At 44.7% G+C, this 19,957-nt stretch overlaps 1 protein-coding gene, 1 long non-coding RNA gene and 1 other non-coding gene across 3 annotated transcripts; 2 read left to right on the top strand and 1 right to left on the bottom strand.

Moving 5' to 3' along the window:
* The first annotated feature begins 1,328 nt into the window (after positions 1-1,328).
* Positions 1,329-3,137, top strand: LOC105416882 (uncharacterized). The gene is made up of 3 exons (XR_003889574.1): positions 1,329-1,390; positions 2,344-3,028; positions 3,123-3,137. It is a non-coding gene; the product is annotated as an uncharacterized lncRNA (long non-coding RNA).
* A 1,705-nt stretch (positions 3,138-4,842) lies between these two features.
* trnag-gcc (transfer RNA glycine (anticodon GCC)) lies at positions 4,843-4,913 on the bottom strand. Its single transcript has one exon. It is a non-coding gene; the product is annotated as a tRNA-Gly (tRNA).
* Positions 4,914-7,376: 2,463 nt separating this feature from the next.
* LOC115251029 (golgin subfamily A member 6-like protein 22) lies at positions 7,377-8,340 on the top strand. The gene is made up of 2 exons (XM_029841808.1): positions 7,377-8,013; positions 8,109-8,340. The coding sequence occupies exons 1-2, from the start codon at positions 7,615-7,617 to the stop codon at positions 8,184-8,186; spliced, it is 477 nt and encodes a 158-aa protein (XP_029697668.1). The 5' UTR covers positions 7,377-7,614; the 3' UTR covers positions 8,187-8,340.
* Positions 8,341-19,957: the final 11,617 nt, after the last annotated feature.

Raw genomic sequence — 19,957 nt, 5'->3', positions numbered from 1 at the left:
ATCCACTTTTTCTGTCAGCAGGGTCCTGTTCGCTACTTCTACTGCTCAAGGAAGGTGCATCAGACTTATGCTGCTGAGGGACTCTCTGACCCCAGAATGCCCTTTGAACAATTTGCCATGTCAGAGTTTTTCCAGAGGCAGTTGGAGGCCACCAAAAAGCGTGTGGAGGAAAAAGCTCGGAGACAGAGACTTGGCTCTCAGCCACCTGATCGCCTCTGCAGGTTCTGCCATTTGACTCTAAAAGAAGGACCAAACAGCCCACATATACATACAGGGTTCCCTGGAGTGGCAGGTAAACACATTTACTGCTCATCCAAAGTCTATTCTCTATATCGGGACAAGGGGATGGCCCGAGAGATGACTTGGAAAGAGTTTGTGGCCACTCCTTTCTTTGAGGCAGAGGGACGAAGATGGATGTAGGAAAGGACAAAATGAACTACATGCCAGGAATGCATGTTGCACTGTACATAGTTATGAAATGTTGCACTACTGTACATAGTTTTACATTTAATATTTAACTCCTGTACACACTTTTGAGATTTAATGTTGCACTCCTGTACACAGTTTGAGATTTAATGTTGCACTGAGATTTAATGTTGCACTATTGTACATCGTTTTACATTTAATATTTAACTCCTGTACATAGTTTGAGATTTAATGTTTTATGAGTGTGTTTGTTTTTAAATAAAATTGAATTTCCCACTCTGGTCCATACTGTTAACATTTCTGTCTTCGCAAAAGCCAACTAAAGGCGGCAGAGTCCTGAATTGAAAACAATATCTAAACAGCTCAAGTATAATACTAACAACACTAATATTCCATCTGTCTATCCCCAACTGAATTTGTTCCCCACCTATCTCATCAGATTATTTGCAGCAGAATAAGGGGATAACGTAGCATTTCCCTGTTCATATCTGCTACTTGCAATTTAGAATTTGTCACTAAAACGATGCTATGATACAAACTACAGTTTAATAGACTGCTGTGCTCCTAAAAAGAGCAGCAAGCATTTGTGGCTCATTAAACTCACAGAAACTGCGATGCTCTTTAAACATTTTTATTATCGTGAATTTTTCAAACACATATCTTCGACTTGATAATGTCCGAAGCTGGATTCGAACTCTCCCTCTGAGGTCTTCGGGAAGCTTTGATCTGATTGGCTGGTTCTTCGTTACAACTATTCTCGACTGGCCCGAACCCGGGCCTCTAGAGTTTTTTTTTTTTTAGCTAAACGGCCCTAAACCGTTTCCCATTCATTTTCAATGATAGTGCTAAACCACTACGGACGCAATATATTTCCGGCCGCTATCATCCTGTGGCGCTGTTCTGCCGTTTCTATGAAGAGCGGCTCCTCTCCGGAAAGTTCATTCTTTGGTAAACTTCGCTGAAGGTAAGTTTGGGCTTGATTTCTTTTGAAAGTAATGAGGAAACTTTTCGTAATTGTGCATAGGCTGTGGTCAATTTTGTCCTAAATTAGCAAGGAACATGTTATAATTGGCCCTAAATTATAATGTATTTGTCATGCTACAATATACTCATATTTTGTCAAGCTAGTTTTTCCTGTTGTACTACGGTCATAACTTGTCGCCAACTATGTCGACATTTTATTCCACCCTCGGTGACTGCTAAAGACAAATTACAGTGAAATATGAACGTGCAGAACAAACTATGTATAGCGAGATCGCTCCAATGAAACGCCAAGGTTGCGTTGAGATTCTAATTCAATATGATCTGTTGCTTCTCTTAAATTACACGATAGTGATGAATGAACTTGTTAATGTTTTATATTCAAGTAACCGATTTACTTGTCGTGGCACTGAAATCTCGGTAGTTGGGTTGTAAACGACGTGCTTCAGCACCCTATGTAAAGATTTGTTATCAAGTTTTGAATTATGAATATTGTCATTCTACGCATCAGAATTTAAACTTATTGGTCTGTCGGTTTCTGTGTGGTGCTGTATTATTATTATTATTATTTAGTAGTAGTAGTAGTAGTAGTATTACATTTTATTACATCAAATGTGTGTTTTTGTTTCCAATGTCTTTGAGAGGGGATACTGTCCACCTGCAGACCCCCCAACATTTTCTCACACATACTGAACTCCTGAATCGACACCCCAACAACCTTGATCATACACTTTCACACTTACATGATAATTGCATGTGTGCACACTCACAAACACATGCACACACAGAGCTTTACACATAATACCACACTTCATCTTTTTCTGGCGTAAGATTCCTTTGATCACATTTATCAGGTGTGATTTGAAAAATGGGTGGAACTGTTTTATCAGTGTCTAATAAAAATGAGAAAATTAATAGACATTTTTCCTTTGTCAGCTCAACATGCAGAAGCAATTCGCCTTTTTCCCTGGGAAACTTGGTTGTGTTCCGCAAGGGGCCTCTTGGGTTTCACCTCCAGGAGCCATCTGATGAAGCCAAACGGGTGAGTTCCACTCCTCAGGACAAGTCTGCGGCCATGAGGGAGGACCTCGTACGGCAGAACGCTTTGGCCGTCATCCGACAAAGAGGGGGGGATCCCTCAGATAAGATGGAGGTGCTGGGAGACTATGTCCTGCAGTTTGGTAAATATAAAGGGAAGTCATTCAGATGGCTTTTGCAGAATGACATAGGATACACCGTGTATCAAGAACGAAACAGAATGAGGAAGCAGCAGGTCTCTGTATGGCTGACAGCCACAGTAAGGACAGCCTCCAGTCATTTGTGAGTTATGCCCTCAGTTTCCAAGAAATCCAGGCTCTTACTTATGAGGCCGGAAGAGGGGATGGAGTGACTGCCTCTTCTGAAGATGACCAGCTGGTTGGATTTGGTGCCTGAGCCAAGAGCAGGTGGAAGGAGATCTGGGACAGCAGAGGTGGTGGCTATGCCGATTTTGTCATAGGCAAGCGCTGCGTTCCAGGTACATGAATGTTCAGGTTGCAGCAGAACCTGCTGAAGAGGCAGCAGCCCACCACATCTTCCACACCTGCTGAGCATCCCATGAAGGCCCCAGCTGAGCCCCTGGGTATGCTAATTCCTTCATGTGACAAGTTCAACTTTGGGAAAAGGTTTTCTTTTCTACTAATAACCTGAAGCCGGTATTTTTGTCTTTAACACAGCCATGGAGGAGGACGTAGAGATGGAAAGGGAGATGCTGAGCATCCATAACTCTGATCTGCAAGTCCAGAGCTGTAAATACACAGTTACATTTATTTCATGTCAGACAAACAAAGTTCATGCCGTATCTGATTTCTGTTTTTCTTTTCATCTGTGTGCAGATGCTATGCCAGTAGCAGCAGCCGCCCTGCCCATGCCTCTGACGCAGGACTCCATTGAAAAAATTGTGCAGGGCATTCTAGAGATGGAGCAGCAGCAGCTCCGACCAGAGCAGAAGATGAGACGGACGAAAACCTGTCTCGCCTGTGGACAGCCCAAGTCTCGGTATGGGACGGATGGATCTTCCTCGGAGAAAGCTCGGAGACAGAGACTCGGCTCTCAGCCACCTGATCGCCTCTGCAGGTTCTGCCATTTGACTCTTAAACAGGGACCAAACAGCCCACATATACATACAGGGTTCCCTGGAGTGGCATGTAAACACATTTACTGCCCATCCAAAGTCTATTCTCTATATCGTGACAAGGGGATGGCCCGAGAGATGACTTGGAAAGAGTTTGTGGCCACTCCTTTCTTTGAGGCAGAGAGACGAAGATGGATGAAGGAAAGGACAAAATGAACTACATGCCAGGAATGCATGTTGCACTGTACATAGTTATGAAATGTAATGTTGCACTATTATACATAGTTTAAGATTTAATGTTTTATTGTGTTTAAATAAAATTGAATTTCCCACTTTGGTCCATACTGTTGTCAACATTTCTGTCTTCGCAAAAGCCAACTAAAGGCGGCAGAGTCCTGAATTTAAAACAATATCTAAAGAGCTCAAGTATAATACTAATATTCCATCTGTCTATCCCCAACTGAATTTGTTCCCCACCCATCTCATCAGATTATTTACTGCCCATCCAAAGTCTATTCTCTATATCGGGACAAGGGGATAGCCCGAGAGATGACTTGAAAAGCGTTTGTAGCCACTCCTTTCTTTGAGGCAGAGAGACGAAGATGTGGATGGAGGAAAGGACAAAATGAACTACATGCCAGGAATGCATGTTGCACTACTGTACATAGTTTGAGATTTAATGTTGCACTCCACTGAGAAAAACAACAAAACTAGCGTTGCTGTTACATTGGCTGGTTCTACAGAACACTGTCTTTGATGCTCTCTGAACGGTTAGGCAGCTTCTCCAGCCATCGAGGGTTGTCAGCAAATCGGGTCTTTCGACAGGCCTTGCAGCAGAGTCACGAGAAAAAGATGAAATACTGTCCACTGTGCCAACAATTACTCAAGGTCTTCACACACCTGCAGAAACAACCTGAGGATGAGGACATCTTTGGAGACATGGCAGATTGTAGTTGACTATAGAATAATGTAAAATAACAGCTTATGTATGCACAGTAACTTTGGTAAAGACGTGTTTTTCCATGGAAATTAACATGAACTCCTAATGTCATTCTCATGAGTGAATCAGAAATTTAAACTGGACATTAAAACACAAACGTTGTTAACCTTCGTAAGCGAGAGAGAGAGAGAAGCAGTGTCGCTGAGCCCAAACGGGGAAAAGGCGCCTTTTAGCGGCCTAAAATATATTACATCCGTAGTGGTTTAGCACTACCATCGAGAATGAATGGGGAAGAATTGCGCCCCCCAACCCGAAAAAAAGCTATAGAGGGTTCTCACATGATCAAATTAAAAAAAAACATAAGAATAAGATAAAAACAATTTGCATTGGCCGGGAATCGAACCCGGGCCTCCCGCGTGGCAGGCGAGAATTCTACCACTGAACCACCAATGCATAAATAGGCCAAAAAAACTGACATTTTTAAAGAAACTTTCCTTAATACTTAACCAAACTTAACTTAATTCTAAACTATAAACGAGGATAAAAGCGTTCCAAACAATGGCGTCTCTTGAATGACTATGCTGCCATCTAGTGGTCAAATACAGGTATTTACACGCATAAATTAACACGCACTTCACGTGGTAATTAACGATATAAAGCTTGGACAGAAATCGTCACACACTTGACAGCTTAAATACGACCACAATAACGTCGTCTGACACTAAATAAAGGGTATAATCCTCAGAACAATCATCGCAATGCAACCACCCAATTAACAAACAGAAACCCAACTAACAAACACAACAACATAAAGCAATAGCCACTAACCAAACTATAAACACGACACAGTCAGGAAAATGTCTTAAAATTCGTCTGTGATAAACAATACCGTCCGAACTTCAACTGGGCCGTCTCTTCAGGCGATGAAGACAACTGGCTCCGCTCTGACGCACTCCCAATTAACGCTGACCAGTGTGGCGCGCTCAGCGCCCCTCACTGCGCATGCGCTCATGCTCTGACCCTTGTTTTCCTTGCTGTGACCCTGGTATTGCTGTATTGCCTCCATTTCCCCTGTGCAAGCTGACAACTGTTTATCAACCCTCTTTCCAAATAAAACACCAATTTCTGGCAGAAAGAATAATAACTAACGCTGTATGCCTGTGCAGATTGTGAATTGAGGAAAAAATTCCCATATTTTCCTTTATTTAATAAGAAGTCTACTGTAGCTTTAGGAAGGCTTAAGTACTGCGGAAAACATGTACTACAGGTCAGAAAGCTCCCGTTTGGCTTTGATGATATTTTGAGAGTTCCGTCCGAGTGTGCCTTTTTTTTAAAGACCCTAATAGTTAATGCTGTGTTCATCCAACAGTTATTGTACACATCAGTGGATTAGGAGAGATTAGGAGAATCAACAGATCATAGTACAATGACGCTGGGGGTGGGGTGGAGCGGGGGTCGTCGTACCCCACTATGGACACAAGAGGGCGCTGAAGTCATCGACATATGTCAACCTTGGACATTTCGTTACCGGCCCCTATTTACACACTGCAAGTTCTGGGTCTGCGCAAGTATTTATGGACCGGAACAGTAAGACAACGACTGCATGTCATACGCACGACTTCTGTTTTAAGTCGGTCAGTACTTTTGTAAAACGACCCTTCTTGCTAATGTGAACATTGCTCGTTGAGCAGAGCTTGGAAGTAGTCAAGTTTCGGTTCAGCGAAATCTTCCGAATAATCTTCAAAATCATGTTCTCAAAAAGCAGCAGTACCTTTGACATACTGTATATCCTTTTGTTTTTATTAAATTTGAATCAGTTCTCACGAAGAGCGTTTTCTGTAGTGCACCCACCAAAGGCACTCAGCAGATTTTGGAACTCTATACACAAGGTGCACCGTCAATTTTTGAAAAAATCTCAGTGTTTTAGGTGCGCCTTATAGTCGTGAAAATACGGTGGAAAATTGACCATAAAGCCCTTAACTTGATTTATTTTCAATCACCTGAAGCCTTAAATACAATAGGCTGCAAAATGAACTGTATGACAAAAACTAATGATTATCATTATTGGCAGATCTGTAAGCATCCTGGTCATCCTCTGATGGAATTTCCTCCTTTAGTGGTGCACCAGGACAGGTGGTTCTGGTGGAGGTGATGGCAGAGCAGAGAGTATTCTCCAGCTGGAGGAGGGTGTTGCCTCAGGAGCTTTGTCTGAATCAGGAGGGGGTTTCAGCAGTGAGGATGGAGGCACAAGAGCAGAAGGCTCATCCCTCATGTGCATTCTGTGTTTGTCCCAGTCCAGAGGGACCGGACGGCAGCCTGGTTCTCTGTACTCCAGCCCAAACCATATTCATATGACCTGAAATCACGGGGCTGGTCTTCCTTCCTCAGGTACTGCCCATTGGTTTTCTTCCCATACGCACTGGCCTAGCCATCCCTGGCATTCTCTGTGGCACGCAGGTATGCCAGGTAAGCTCGTTCATACTTGAGGTGCATGAGCTCATTCACCTGGTTTGCCATATCAGTCGGTGACTTGCGAGAACGCCGCAGTTTGTCCGTAACTGACTTGCATACAGCCTTCTTGTAAGTCAATAATGCAGGCAGAAGATTGGTAAAGCACTTAGGGCCTAAGTGCTTTACCAATCTTGAACTTCAAAGCCTGACAAAAAAGGACATTAAAGGCACAACATCAAAGACTAAAACTTTAGTCCTAAACATAAATCCTAATATACTAAAACTATCTACTTATGCTAGTGAAACAGCATAACGTAACAGAATAACATAACATAAGCTGCTAAAGTGATCTACATTTTAAACAAAAGGAAGAACAGGAAGACCAATGGAGAAGATACAGGAGGAGAACAAAAAGCTGCTGAGGTCAGTGACAGAGCTTCAACATGAAGTCAGGCAGCTAAAAGAACTGCTGGCTGAGAAGGACGAGCAGTTGAGCCAGACCATCAAAAGGCGCCAGATAAAAACAGTGGCTCATGTGGACACCCTGAACCAGCTGAACCAGGCAAGGGCTGATCTCACAGTGAGCCAAGAGAGGTGCACTTATCTGGAGGAGAAGTTGCAGAAAGGTACCAATCACAGCCACCAGAGTCCGGAGCACGGAGACCACGTCAGAGGACAACAGCCTGAGGAAGTGGCGACGTGTATGATAGAGCTCTCCAAGAAAGAAGAGGCTCTGAAACTGCAGTTCTTCCAAAAAGAACAGCAGATGGAGGCATGGATGAGGCAGAGGCTCATTAGCATGCAGGAAGAATTTCATAAGAAGCTCTTGGAGGAGAGAGAGAAGAACCAACGTGAGATGACTGAGAGAGAGGAGAGACTGAGACAGCAGCTTGAGAGAGGGATGAGGGAAGAGAGGGACGTCTGCTTGAAGAAGCAGCTGTCCACATTCATTGAGTCCTGGCAGACCGACGCTCAGCAATGGAAAAAACACCAGTTAGAGCTGCAGGAGAAACTCCAGGAACAAGAGAGCCTGCGAAAACAGCAAGAGGAGGAAAGAAAGCAGGAAACTGAACGCTTCCAAGAGCAATTCCAGCAGCTTTGGGTAAGCAGCCGCAGATTTGTTTGTCCCGTCACTCCTGGTTTTGGAAGTTTAAATGTGTGGATGTGAAAACTAAAACCAATTCCTCCTTTCAACAGAACTACATTGTAAAAAAGGAGAAGAAGAAGAAGAAGAAAGGGGTCTGGAGCAGGATTCTAAAATTTTGGAAAAAGTGAACTCCAACACCTTTCCTTGCTTCCTTTTCAACTTGTCACAGCTCCCTCCACCCGTTTCCCTCCTGCCCTCAGTAGTTTTCCACTCTACCTGTCAGCCACTCCCACCTCATCAGGCCAACTCCACTCACCTGTCGGCTCCGCTGCAGCTCATCCCAGACCCTGCCTGTCTTCATTCTGCCTGCCTCGCCTGTTCCCCAGAAAACCTGCCTGCTTTCTGTCTCCGACCACGCACTCTGCCTCCGTGGCTCCAGGTATAATCTGCTTCCCCGGCTTCGACTCCTCTGCCTGGCCTCGACTCGTCTGCTGCTCGCCCCTCATCGGTACCTCTGCCTTGCCGCCCGGCTCTGGACCCCTCCCCTCGGCCGTTCCACCAAGAGTAAACCCATTCTCTTCCCCTAATCCTAAACCCAGAGACTCCTTTTGGGCCACTGGTCTGAAGAAGACTGCTTCCTGAAATCGCGGGGCTTCATAAATGCAGAAGTTGTCCTGGAAAAAGTGTTCTATGTATCTAATGGATTTTAGTTTTGGGGGATTTTTTTATGCTGAAGTAATTCACAACATAAGTTTTTCCATTAATATAGTAATTCAATGATTTCAGCCTGCTCAAGTGATTTGCATCCTTATCTAAAAATGTAAAAAATGCAAACACTCTTTGATTCCAGCAGAAGATGTAGGTGTTCACACCCCCATGTGTATCTGCTTTCATTTATTTTATGCATTCTGTCATTTTTGCCATTATCTGTTATAATTAAAATACATTGATATTTTATTGTGCTAGCCATTTTACCATTCAATCAGTGCATCCTTTTAAGTCCATCTCCAGCAAAATAAACAATTACCACAGAGATTCGACTGAACATTGAAGGGAAAAAAATGTCACATGATCCTAATTTTAAAAATATTCCACTAAACAACTTAAATGGTTGCCCCCATGGTTGTTTTTAAGCTTACTATAGATACGCTGATCGGTACTGCATTACAGTTTATTCTTGTACTCAAGATTTGTTGCACTCTACAGCGTTTAATGTACACAGGATAAAGGTAGAGACTATACTGTAGTAAATGCATGATGACATCACACTGTGAAATCTCTGGTGTGGACGTTCCATTGTTCCCCTGCAGATTCCCCCTCAGACACAGAAAACTGTCCCAAGGAGGACAGAGGCAACACCCATCAGGCAGCTGATCTTCAAACCAACCATCAGAAAATAACACTGCAGTAGACGACTGTTCAACGTATGATCATAACATTTCTCAGACACACTGAGCTTTTTATAAATTTTGAATAGGTGTAATAAAATTAAGTTAGAGCAACTGAGTGGGACCACAGATGCTTCAACAAGACTGAAAATTCAGAAAGTGCTTTCAGTTGATGTCGTAGGCGCATTGGGGGTAGATTTCTGATTGCTTAATTGCTGACATAAATATTCAACTAAAAGGTTAATTGGAGAAAAACAACAAAACTAGCATTCCCACTAGCGTTGCTGTTACATTGGCTGGTTCTACAGAACACTGTCTTTGATGCTCTCTGATGATGAACGGTTAGGCAGCTTCTCCAGCCATCGAGGGTTGTCAGCAAATCAGGTCTTTCGACAGGCCTTGCAGCAGAGTCATGAGAAAAAGATGAAATACTGTCCACTGTGCCAACAATTACTCAAGGTCTTCACACACCTGCAGAAACAACCAGAGGATGAGGACATCGTTGGAGACATGGCAGATTGTAGTTGACTATAGAATAATGTAAAATAACAGCTTATGTATGCACAGTAACTTTGGTAAAGACGTGTTTTTCCATGGAAATTAACATGAACTCCTAATGTCATTCTCATGAGTGAATCAGAAATTTAAAAGACAAACGTTGTTAACCTTCGTAAGCGAGAGAGAGAGAGAGAGAAGCAGTGTCGCTGAGCCCAAACGGGGAAAAGGCGCCTTTTAGCGGCCTAAAATATATTACAATTCTTCCCCATTCATTCACCGAAGCATCATCTTCTTAACACGTAATAATAGTACGTTTATTACACACTAACTAAACCTTTAACCTCAATTACTTGTTTATTTGTTTGTTTTTTCACGAAGTGTAAATTTGCAGCGTTTTGAACTCGAGACTGGCCATGATCCTGAGCTCAATTTAATAGATCCCCATTTAGCACTAATATTTGTACATTAGAGCAGTATTATACAGTGGCCTTTCATTGATTTGTGTACTACCTTGACTAATCATTTTTATTCACAGTTCTTGTAACAGTTATTGAAAGATATTATGGTCTGGTAATAGATGTAATTTCTTGTGATAAAAAGGAAGTCCTTTGAGCCAGATTTGAACCAGCAACCTGAGGATGTCAGCGTCGAACCTTTCCAGTCCTGCTCTCCACTAACTTATTGTAACATATAATACACTGTCTGTTATCTTGTTTGACCCAACTTTAAATATTATCATTACATCTATATTTTGTAGTTGTGTACTTTGACACGGTTTGCGTGTTGGGACTTTGGTGGGTCTGTCCTTTGTCACCGGTTCTGTTCATAATCTTTATGAACAGAATTTCTAGTCATAGCCAAGGGCTGGGGGGAGTCCGGTGTAGGAACCACAAGATTTCATCCTTGATTTTTTGCAGATAATGTCTTGTTGGCCTCCTCAAACCAGGACCTGTAGCATCTACTGGGGCGGTTTGCTGCTGAGAGCGAAGCAGCCAGGCTGAAAATGAGCACCTCCAAATCCAAGGCCATGGTTCTCGACCGGAAAAGGGTGGTTTGCTCTCTCCAAGGGTGGCTGGGCGCTCCCTCAGAGAGGGTGAGAAACTCAGTCACTCGGGAGGAGCTCGGAGTAGAGCCGCTGCTCCTTCACGTTGAGAGGAGTCAGCTGTGGTGGCTCGGGCATCTGTTTTGGATGCCCCCCGTACGCCTCCCTAGGGAGGATTTCCAGGCATGTCCCACCAGGAGGAGGCCCCAAAGCAGACCCAGGACACACTGGGGAGACTATGTCTCTTGGCTGGCCTGGGAGCACCTCGGAATACTCTCCCAAGAGCTGGAGGAGGTGTCTGGGGTGTGGGAAGTCTGCTTAGGCTGCTGCCCCCGCCACCCGGTTCTGGATAAAGCAGGAGAAGAAGAGACGATTCCAGTATTCATTTGCTTTATTTTCAGTTCTGGCTTAACACTTATTTACATGTGACTAAAAGTTGCAGAGAAATCATAAGAATTTATCTAAATTTGTCGTGCGTAGCCTGTGCATCTGCCCCGTGCACTTCTGCGTGTGTGTCTTGCTGTATTTATATTGCAAAGTTACTGGATCAAACCAGGGTCAAGGTCAACCTCCGGGGCCTCCTGCAACAACTCCGGGCCCCTCTAATAAGTCACGGGCGACACTGACACAATAAATATTCACTATTCCAGTTATGTTCCAGCTTTTAGCTTAACATCCTGGATATGTTTTAAAAAAAACCCAACTGAAGCTGTTTTAATGTTCTGGAATGATACTATAAACACTGCGCTGTGGTGAGTAATCAGGTAAAAGTATATAAATAAGATAAATAAGTCAGTAGACTAGAAGAATGAAATAACTGTTTATTTTTCCAACATCTTAGTGTTTAACAGACTGATCAATCATCAGGTGTTGTGATGTGATCGTGTTTTTATGCATCACTTTAGCTTTAAAGCAATCTTTCATCCAGGTCTGCTGTTATCTCCACCTCCTCTTCTGATACAGGATTACAGATTGATGGCCACTTGACGACATCTTTATGAAATACAAATTCAGTCTCCGTGGGTGGTCCGGGACAGAATGGGGCCTCCGTCCGCAACAATCTATCTTTCATAGACGACCAGTGTTAAAACTCAAACAGGTTTGCTTTTGAGGTTTTGCTTTTTCATTTTGTAATTTACATACACATATTCACTATGAAGTAGTTGTTTGTTGGTCTAATAGAAATGTATACGTCCATAATAGTGTGTTGTTCTACATGACTACAGTGGGAAACAATTTAAGTATTTTCTTCTTCATAAAATGGACATCATGTTTAAAATTAAATACTAACACATGCTTTTATTTTATATGCTTCACCAAATCCTGTTCTTAAATATTTTTATATATATTTGGCATCTATATCTTTTTATATCTTGAGACCCTTTTTGTTTTTTCATTGTTAGAGTTCTCTTAAGTTAAAACTAAAGCAAATGTTTTATTTGTTTTGAAGAGTCATTGAGGCTTTGGAGGAATACATTCTGGGTGATTTGTTCCTTTTTTATCAATTGTTTTCTGTTTGTTTGATGTCGTGGTTCAATAGATCATGGTGGCATTATGCTCATAATTCTACATGAAGTATGATCTTTTTACGAATCCAGTTTGGCCAGTAGGTGGCGGTGCAGAACTGTACACGGGTGAACTGAGGGGTGAAGATCGCTGATGGTTGTGACCATCTCAGCTGTCTTATTCGTGCTTTTTCTGTCCCTCGAGGGTTTCCATAGAAATCAAAACTGATCAGAAAAAAATATGAGGAAGATGATCAAAGAGATGATGAGCTTGGGCGGGGGGGTGGGGCAGCTAGACAGGAAGGAAAAGAGGGAGAGAAGGAGGGAGAGAAATTGAAGGATGGTGATTCCCCCTCTCGGCCTCCCCAGTGGCTTGACTTGTCTCTGCTAATGACCCTGTCTGCTGGCGCACACAGGCAGATGGTGAATTAACTCCAATTAGCTCACTCTTACCAGATCTCCTGTGACAGCTCTCACACACGCACGCACACACACGCACACACACACAGACACACACACACACAGACACACACACACACAAACACAATCATAGTGTGTTTTTGACTGGTCATCATTCATAAAGTGCACAATCCCCGACTGGCTGAACTTGCATGACCTGTCAGGCAGAGCAGTAGAAGCACTGTGTGTGTCTGTGTGTGTGTGTTTTACAAGGTTGGCTAATGATACCTAAAAGGGCTCCATCTGGGGAGTGCGACGGACATCCCTGATGACCTCTAACCTTTTACACAAATGGGGTCGGCAGGTGCTGAATTTAGAGATCACAAAGATCACGATTTCTATGAGGCCACGATGACATCAACAGCCACTGCCATGAAACACACACACTCCTTATAACTCATAAGAAACACATCGACCTACACCTCTGTGTGAGTGTGGGTGTGTGTGTGTCTAAGTCATGGTCACATATTTGTTTAATAATTGTTCAAGTGATCCACTTGACAGAGCATGGGGTCAATACAGAGGTCAGTACAGAACATCCAGGACCTTGACTGGACAGATGGAGCACACACCTACGTGTGCGCGTGCACACAGGGAGAGGGAAAATGAAACAAATGAGGAGAGATGAGCTGGTCTGTGTGTGTGTGTGTGTGTGTGTGTGTTTGTGAGAGCGAGAGAGAATAAAGAGGAAGGAGATTTATTTGGATTCGGGTCTGAGCTTCATAGATTTGGTCAACTTTTCTGTAATTTAATCACTTAATAAACCAGTAGAAGACAGCACACACACTGGTACCATCACCTGACAATATCGCTGAGGCAGATCGGACTATTATAGGAGCACCACGCTACCCAAAGAGGACAACAAAGGTGAGACTATATCTCAGTCTTTTATGATGAATTCATTTCATTATCAATTATTAACCTACAGAAGCTAAATACTTCCACACACAACAGAAAAGGGATCGATAATCCCATTTTAGACACATCTTTCCTTAAAGACAACAAGAAGGATTACAGGAGACATCAAACAGGTGTGCATTATGATGATGATGATGATGGGGGCGTCATTTTTAAGTATTTGTCACTCTTGTTTGTGCCTGTTTAATTCTGAAGGTGGATTGCCATCGCTTCTCTGCGCCCCCCCGGATCTGTGCTTGTAGATGGATGGATGGTGGATGGATGATGGATGGATGGATGGATGACAGCTAGATTGATGGATGGATGGATGACGGATGGATAGATAGGTGGATGGATGGATGAAGGATGGATGGTGGATGGATGGATGGATGGATGGATGACGGATGGATGGGTGGGTAGGTGGATGACGGATGGATGGGTGGGTAGGTGGATGACGGATGGATTCATAGGTGGATGGATGGATGGATGGATGGATGGATGGATGGATGGATGAATGGATGGATGGATGGATGGATGGCCTCCCCAACTGTTCAGACAGACAGAGGACCTTCATCCTAAAACAGCAGCATTGCATTTTGCAGGCTCTGCTTGTCTTCCCGTCCTCCTCTCTTTCTTGGCCTGCGCCCTCCTCCTCTCCCCGACTCTCCATCTGTACACTATGTAGATGTCAATAATTTAGCACCAGAATCAATCCGGGGCCCGACAACAGGTTACGATCTTTGCTATAAAAGCCATAAAATATGCGACTGAGAATAAAATATGACACCGTCGCGTTCAGAGCAGCTGAAACCTGTCAAGACTGCCATTTGTTTTCCGACAGTATCGCCGGGAAGTGACAGTTCAAAGCGGGGGTTTGTCTTTATCTTGGCAGGTTTTCAATCTTTGCTCTATTTCCGCGTGGCGCCGAGCATTATTTTCTATCCATTGTTTTGCAGGAGCCGTCTTTCATCTCTGAGGCTTTGTTGTTTTCTCACTCTCTCGCCGTCCCTCTCTGCTACATCGTGACTTTGTCTCTCGCCCGCCTCAGTTAATCTTGTACAGTAACAGTGATACCAGAAGTTGGAATGCATACAGAACAAACACATCCCACTCTAACTGCCCCTCAAACCTCCATTTACCCTCCACGCATGGCAGTCATCCATCTTTTCATGATTTCTCTTAAAGTACCATCCTTCCTCCTCCTCCTCCTCTTCCTCCTGCTCCTCCTTCACCCCACAGGCCTGGAGATCCTTCCTTTGTTCCTGACATCTGTTTTGTTCGGTGATTAATTGAGACGAGCACATGCAGGGAAGGCGTGTAGAGGGTGAGTTCAGACCCCCCAGGTAATATGGATGTGAGCACGTGCGAGCCCGCGCGCGTGTGTGCGTAAGTGTGAAGGAGCTGCTGCCATCTTTGAACCCTCTACTCACGCTGCCAGGATTTCCCCGGTGAGTGGTGAAACATGACACATCCGAATATCTGTTATCTTCATAAGGCGGAGAACGTTCTCTCTGTCGCTGCTCGGAGGTTTAATCCAGAGGCGAGAGTCACCGAGCGACGGCTGAGTGACGGGCGAGTGTCATAAACCAGCGCGCCTGCAGATATCCCAGAGGGCAGAGCTGTGATCCTCAGATAATCCTGATTCACTCTAATCATCACACAGCATCCCCATCTGAAATCTATGGTAAATAACTTGCATCTGTGGATGCACCACATGTTGGTGAAACGGACTGAGGATGTCCTCTAACCCAGGTGTCATCTACCCAGTCCTACGAGGCTCAAAGTCCATTTAGGTCCATCAGTTGTCTACCTGGAAGGACAGAAAACCCGGAGGGACATTGGGCATTGTTGGACCGGGTCCATGACCACTGTCTAACCTGCATGCTGAGATGTGTGAACTTTTCCAGTCCAGAAAAGACTTTTAGAGTTTAATAGGTCAAACCTGAGCTGCAGGTGATGAACCAGGGCAACCTTTAACATGTTTGTAAAGTTCAAATGTGTTTGCACCTTAAGTCTTAAGGTATTGGTTAGCTTAAATGTTAACCAATATTTTGCTAACCAATATTTTGCTGTTCTGCCCTCCTGACGGCAGCCGTCATGCTATAAGAGTTAGGGACAGATAGCATTTTCTTCTTTGCTTTTACAAATACTATCTGAAATTATATTCAGAGAATTACTTTTTTGATGAAAATAATGAGTTTACACATATTTTTACACACATTTGCAGCAGCTCTGCATGCAGGAGCCACTGATGGGAGGTCCTACTGGTTCAGAATAGATGATCTAAACCCCGCAGGGAAAGGAGTCCCCAGCGCAGCCATTAGGTACAAGATGTTCTTCCACTGAAAGCAAATTATGGTCTCACTGAGATACCTGCAGAGAGAGGAAAATACTGGTGTCACTGTGAGAGAAGTAAAAGCACATTCTAAACTCGTGTAAAAAAAAAAAGAGAAAGATTCTGTGCATAAATATAGTGAAGCTGAGACACTCTGATTACTGATCCCTTGAACCCAAAACATTAAAATGAGATCTACACAGATTTAGAGGTTACAGATTCAGGTCAAAGGTCGCATGGGTGGTTAAACCGGGGGGAGGAAGAAATCTGCTGTGAGATGTTCAAAACCCTCATGAGAGCTGCTGACAATGTGGTTTGTACCGTGTGTGTATGTGTGTGTGTGTGTGTGTGGTGGTGGTGGGGAATATTTACCAGGGAGAATGTGATCAGTGTGGCACCGGAACGGTGGCACGGTGAGGGCAGGACCTGTGTGACCCAAAAGGGCTGTGTGATGGGAGGCGGAGGACCATGGGGAACATGGAGAGACATCATCATGAGACATCACCATCTGGGTGAACGGAGCCAGACCAATCATAGCCATTGCGTGAGCACACACACACACACACACACACACACACACACGCGCACACGCACGCACACACGCACGCACACACACACACACACACACACACGCACGCACACACAGAGTGGGAAATTAACCTGCTGCTATGCCTGATTCTTGCAGATAGACAGGGAGACAGATGGACGCAAGATAAGGGGGGATTTCAAAGGGGTGGAGAAGTACATCGACACATTGTGGGTTAACCCCATTAATGGCCCTGATTCACGCTCCCGTGCACGCCGCGGTGGGGCAGCATCAGCTGAGTCGCCTGTGGGGTCATTTGCATGCTACCAAGTGAGGACCACAATATGCCTTTATCTAGCAAAGTGAGGACATTTTGGTGTGTCAATACATTTTTAGAGGGCTGTATTATGGGTTACTGTTTGGGTACAGGGGTGTGAAATGTATTATGTCAATGAGAGTCCCCACAAAGATATAAGTACAAACATCAATGACAAATGTGAGTAGAGTGTTTGGAGCACTGTCAGGGTCTGACCAGCTCCAGACACTGTTGTTCTGGGGTTTCTTGTCACAGAATTAGGACTGCATGACATGTATAACAGGTGCACCACAGAAACACGCCCAACAATTCAATTCGCCATTGAGCACCCAGGCCAGTCTGCTGGGGGTGTTATTATGAGTGTGCTGATGTCATGAGTTTTAAAGAGAAGACCATCTTGTGCTGGTGGTGCCTTCTGAATCATTTGTGAGTGTTGCTTTAATAGAGTAGTATAAATAGTGATGCTGGCTGTGGCTTCATGTTCCCTACCATCTTAACTTTCTTCCTCAGCTCTCTCCGGAGGTCACAGGGAGCCCGCGAGTGTCCAATTAAATCCCTCGATAGTACAGCAGAGACTGATGAAGAGGAGAGAAAGAGAAAAGATGAGAAGGACGGGTTTGAAGAAACCTCCTCGTGTTTCTCCCACAATATGTGCATAATGACTTCCGCTGACAATTATCTTTGATCCAAGCAACAACCCCCATCCTCCCTTCCATTTCTGCATCCTCTCCTCTCTTACCCCCACCTCACTTCATCCACTCTTCACCACCCTCTCTCGATCCACCATCTTTTAATTTTCCTTGAAGATGCCGTGCCTCAGTCGTCTCTTTTGACATTATTTCTGAAACTGTCACTCTCTCTCTCTCTCTCTCTCTCTCTCTCTCTCTCTCTCTGTCTCTCTCTCTCTCTCTCTCTCTCACGCACACACACACACACACAAACACACACACACACACACGAGTGGATTAATGAGGCTCACTCAGGGTCAGTGACCTCACTGGGACATAGATGACAAGAAGGGGGTTGTGAAAGCATGAGCAGCAGATAAAAGGGGAGTCGGGGGGGGGGGGGGGGGGGTTCTCTCTTAAAAAAAACAACTTCTCCCTCTTTATTTGTCATCTTCCCCCTGTTCCTTGTCAGCAGATAGAGAGCCACGTATACATGCGGGTGAGAGAGGGTAGTCGCAGAGACAGAAAAGATGTTTAAGTGCTGATGGCAGCCCCCGGTTGCTGCTGGGACCGAGGTGTCAGCTCTTATTGTGCCACAGCATGTATCTGACAGGCAAATGATAGAGGAAGAGCCGTGGAGGAAGAGGGGGGGGGGGGGGGGGGCGGCAGCGGTCTCGTGTCTGTGAGGGTTTTGGAGACGCGACAAGAGCCTGAAGAAGGAAAAGTGCGTCTGTGTGACGGCTGGTGTTACACTGACTGTGTCTCTTCCTCTGCTCTGCATTGTTGTCTTTTCGTCCCCCCTCCCTCGCCGTCACCGTGCGCTGATAGATTGAGTTATACCGCTCCCTCAGTGACATGCATTCCCTCAGGTTTCCCCAGCGATGAGGTCAGAGGTGACTGCTCGTTATTGGCTGTTGTCTGTAATCATCCCAGATCGAGCTGTGTGCTTTGTTGCCCCCCCCCCGACTTCCATCGTCCTGCTCTGTGCAGCGGAGCGTGACCCCGAGGAGCCAAAGGGCCTCCACTGTCTTGACCTCGAGGTCAGAAGTGTTTACAGAGTCCTGTGTGTGCTTGGGCATGTGTGTTAAAAAACAACTTTGTGTAGCACACACACACACACACACACACGCACACACACACGCACACACACACACTCACACATTTTACTATTTCCTAATGCTCTTTATCTCTTCTCTCCATTCTGTCCCTATTGTCACCTTGTGGTTAGCCGTTGTTACACAACTCCCTCCACAGCTGTTGATCATCCTGGCTCTGCATTAGCGTCTCTGACCACGCCACTGAGTGCACGTGCACGTTTCGTGTGCGCTTTGTGGTTTTTGCCCACCAAACGTGCTGAGAACAATATGTTCTACAGCACTCTCTCTCCATTGATTCAGTGGTGATTGACGGAGTAGGATATAACTCTGCAGGACGCTCGCAATCATTCTCATCTGGAGTGCATTTCATCACAACACTTGGAGAAAAGGTGGAAAGGTCAAAGGAAATAAATGGGAGAAGTGATAACGAAACAGAGGGGATAAAGCCAACAGATCTAGAAACATGCAAAATGTCGCGCATAATGGTGTCAAAACATGAGAGAGGGGAATTGACAGCTTCTGTTTGTCTGACCTGGACACACACATAAACACACATACAAAAAGCTGCAAAAGAGCCCCCCAAATGGCATTGCCTTTGCTTTGTAACACAAGCGAGCGACACGCTGCAGACCCACCTCAAACTGCAGCTCCTGGTGCGATGCGGCTCGGTTTGATGTTTGTGTGGGCAGTGGCGGTGATAGAATTGGGTCTCGGTGACAGTAGATGGGACGTCAGCTTGCCATGGGGGACGGTAATTGATACAGAGCCTGACTAACGTGATGTGTCAGACATATGGGGCCTGTCTAATCAATGGGATCATGTGATCAGATTTGTGCCTATGTGGCAGCGTGAGGATGTATGATACAGTTCAGTTAGTTGCATCACAGCATAGACCAGAAAGAAGAGGGATACATAAAAGCACACACACACACACACACACACACACGCACACACACACACACGCACACACACACACACACACACAGGCACACACACTCTTTCTCCTTTCCTCTCCCTCATGATGAATCAGCTGTCACTCAGGCAGCAGTCCAATCTACTGATAATGAGAAATGCATCAACACTCTCTTGCCTCTCTTCCTCTCTTTTCCTGTCAGTCCTTACACACGCACGCACACGTGCGCACACAAACACACACACACGCGCGGACACGTGCACAGCACACTCACACAAAGTCGTTTGTATCTCCCTCACTCATCTGTCTTATGAT

The sequence above is a fragment of the Takifugu rubripes genome, chromosome 9 (assembly GCF_901000725.2).
Source record: "Takifugu rubripes chromosome 9, fTakRub1.2, whole genome shotgun sequence".
Classification (NCBI taxonomy): Eukaryota; Metazoa; Chordata; class Actinopteri; order Tetraodontiformes; family Tetraodontidae; genus Takifugu; species Takifugu rubripes.
The sequence above is the reverse complement of the archived record's forward strand: the minus strand, read 5'-3'. Positions and strand labels throughout refer to the sequence as shown.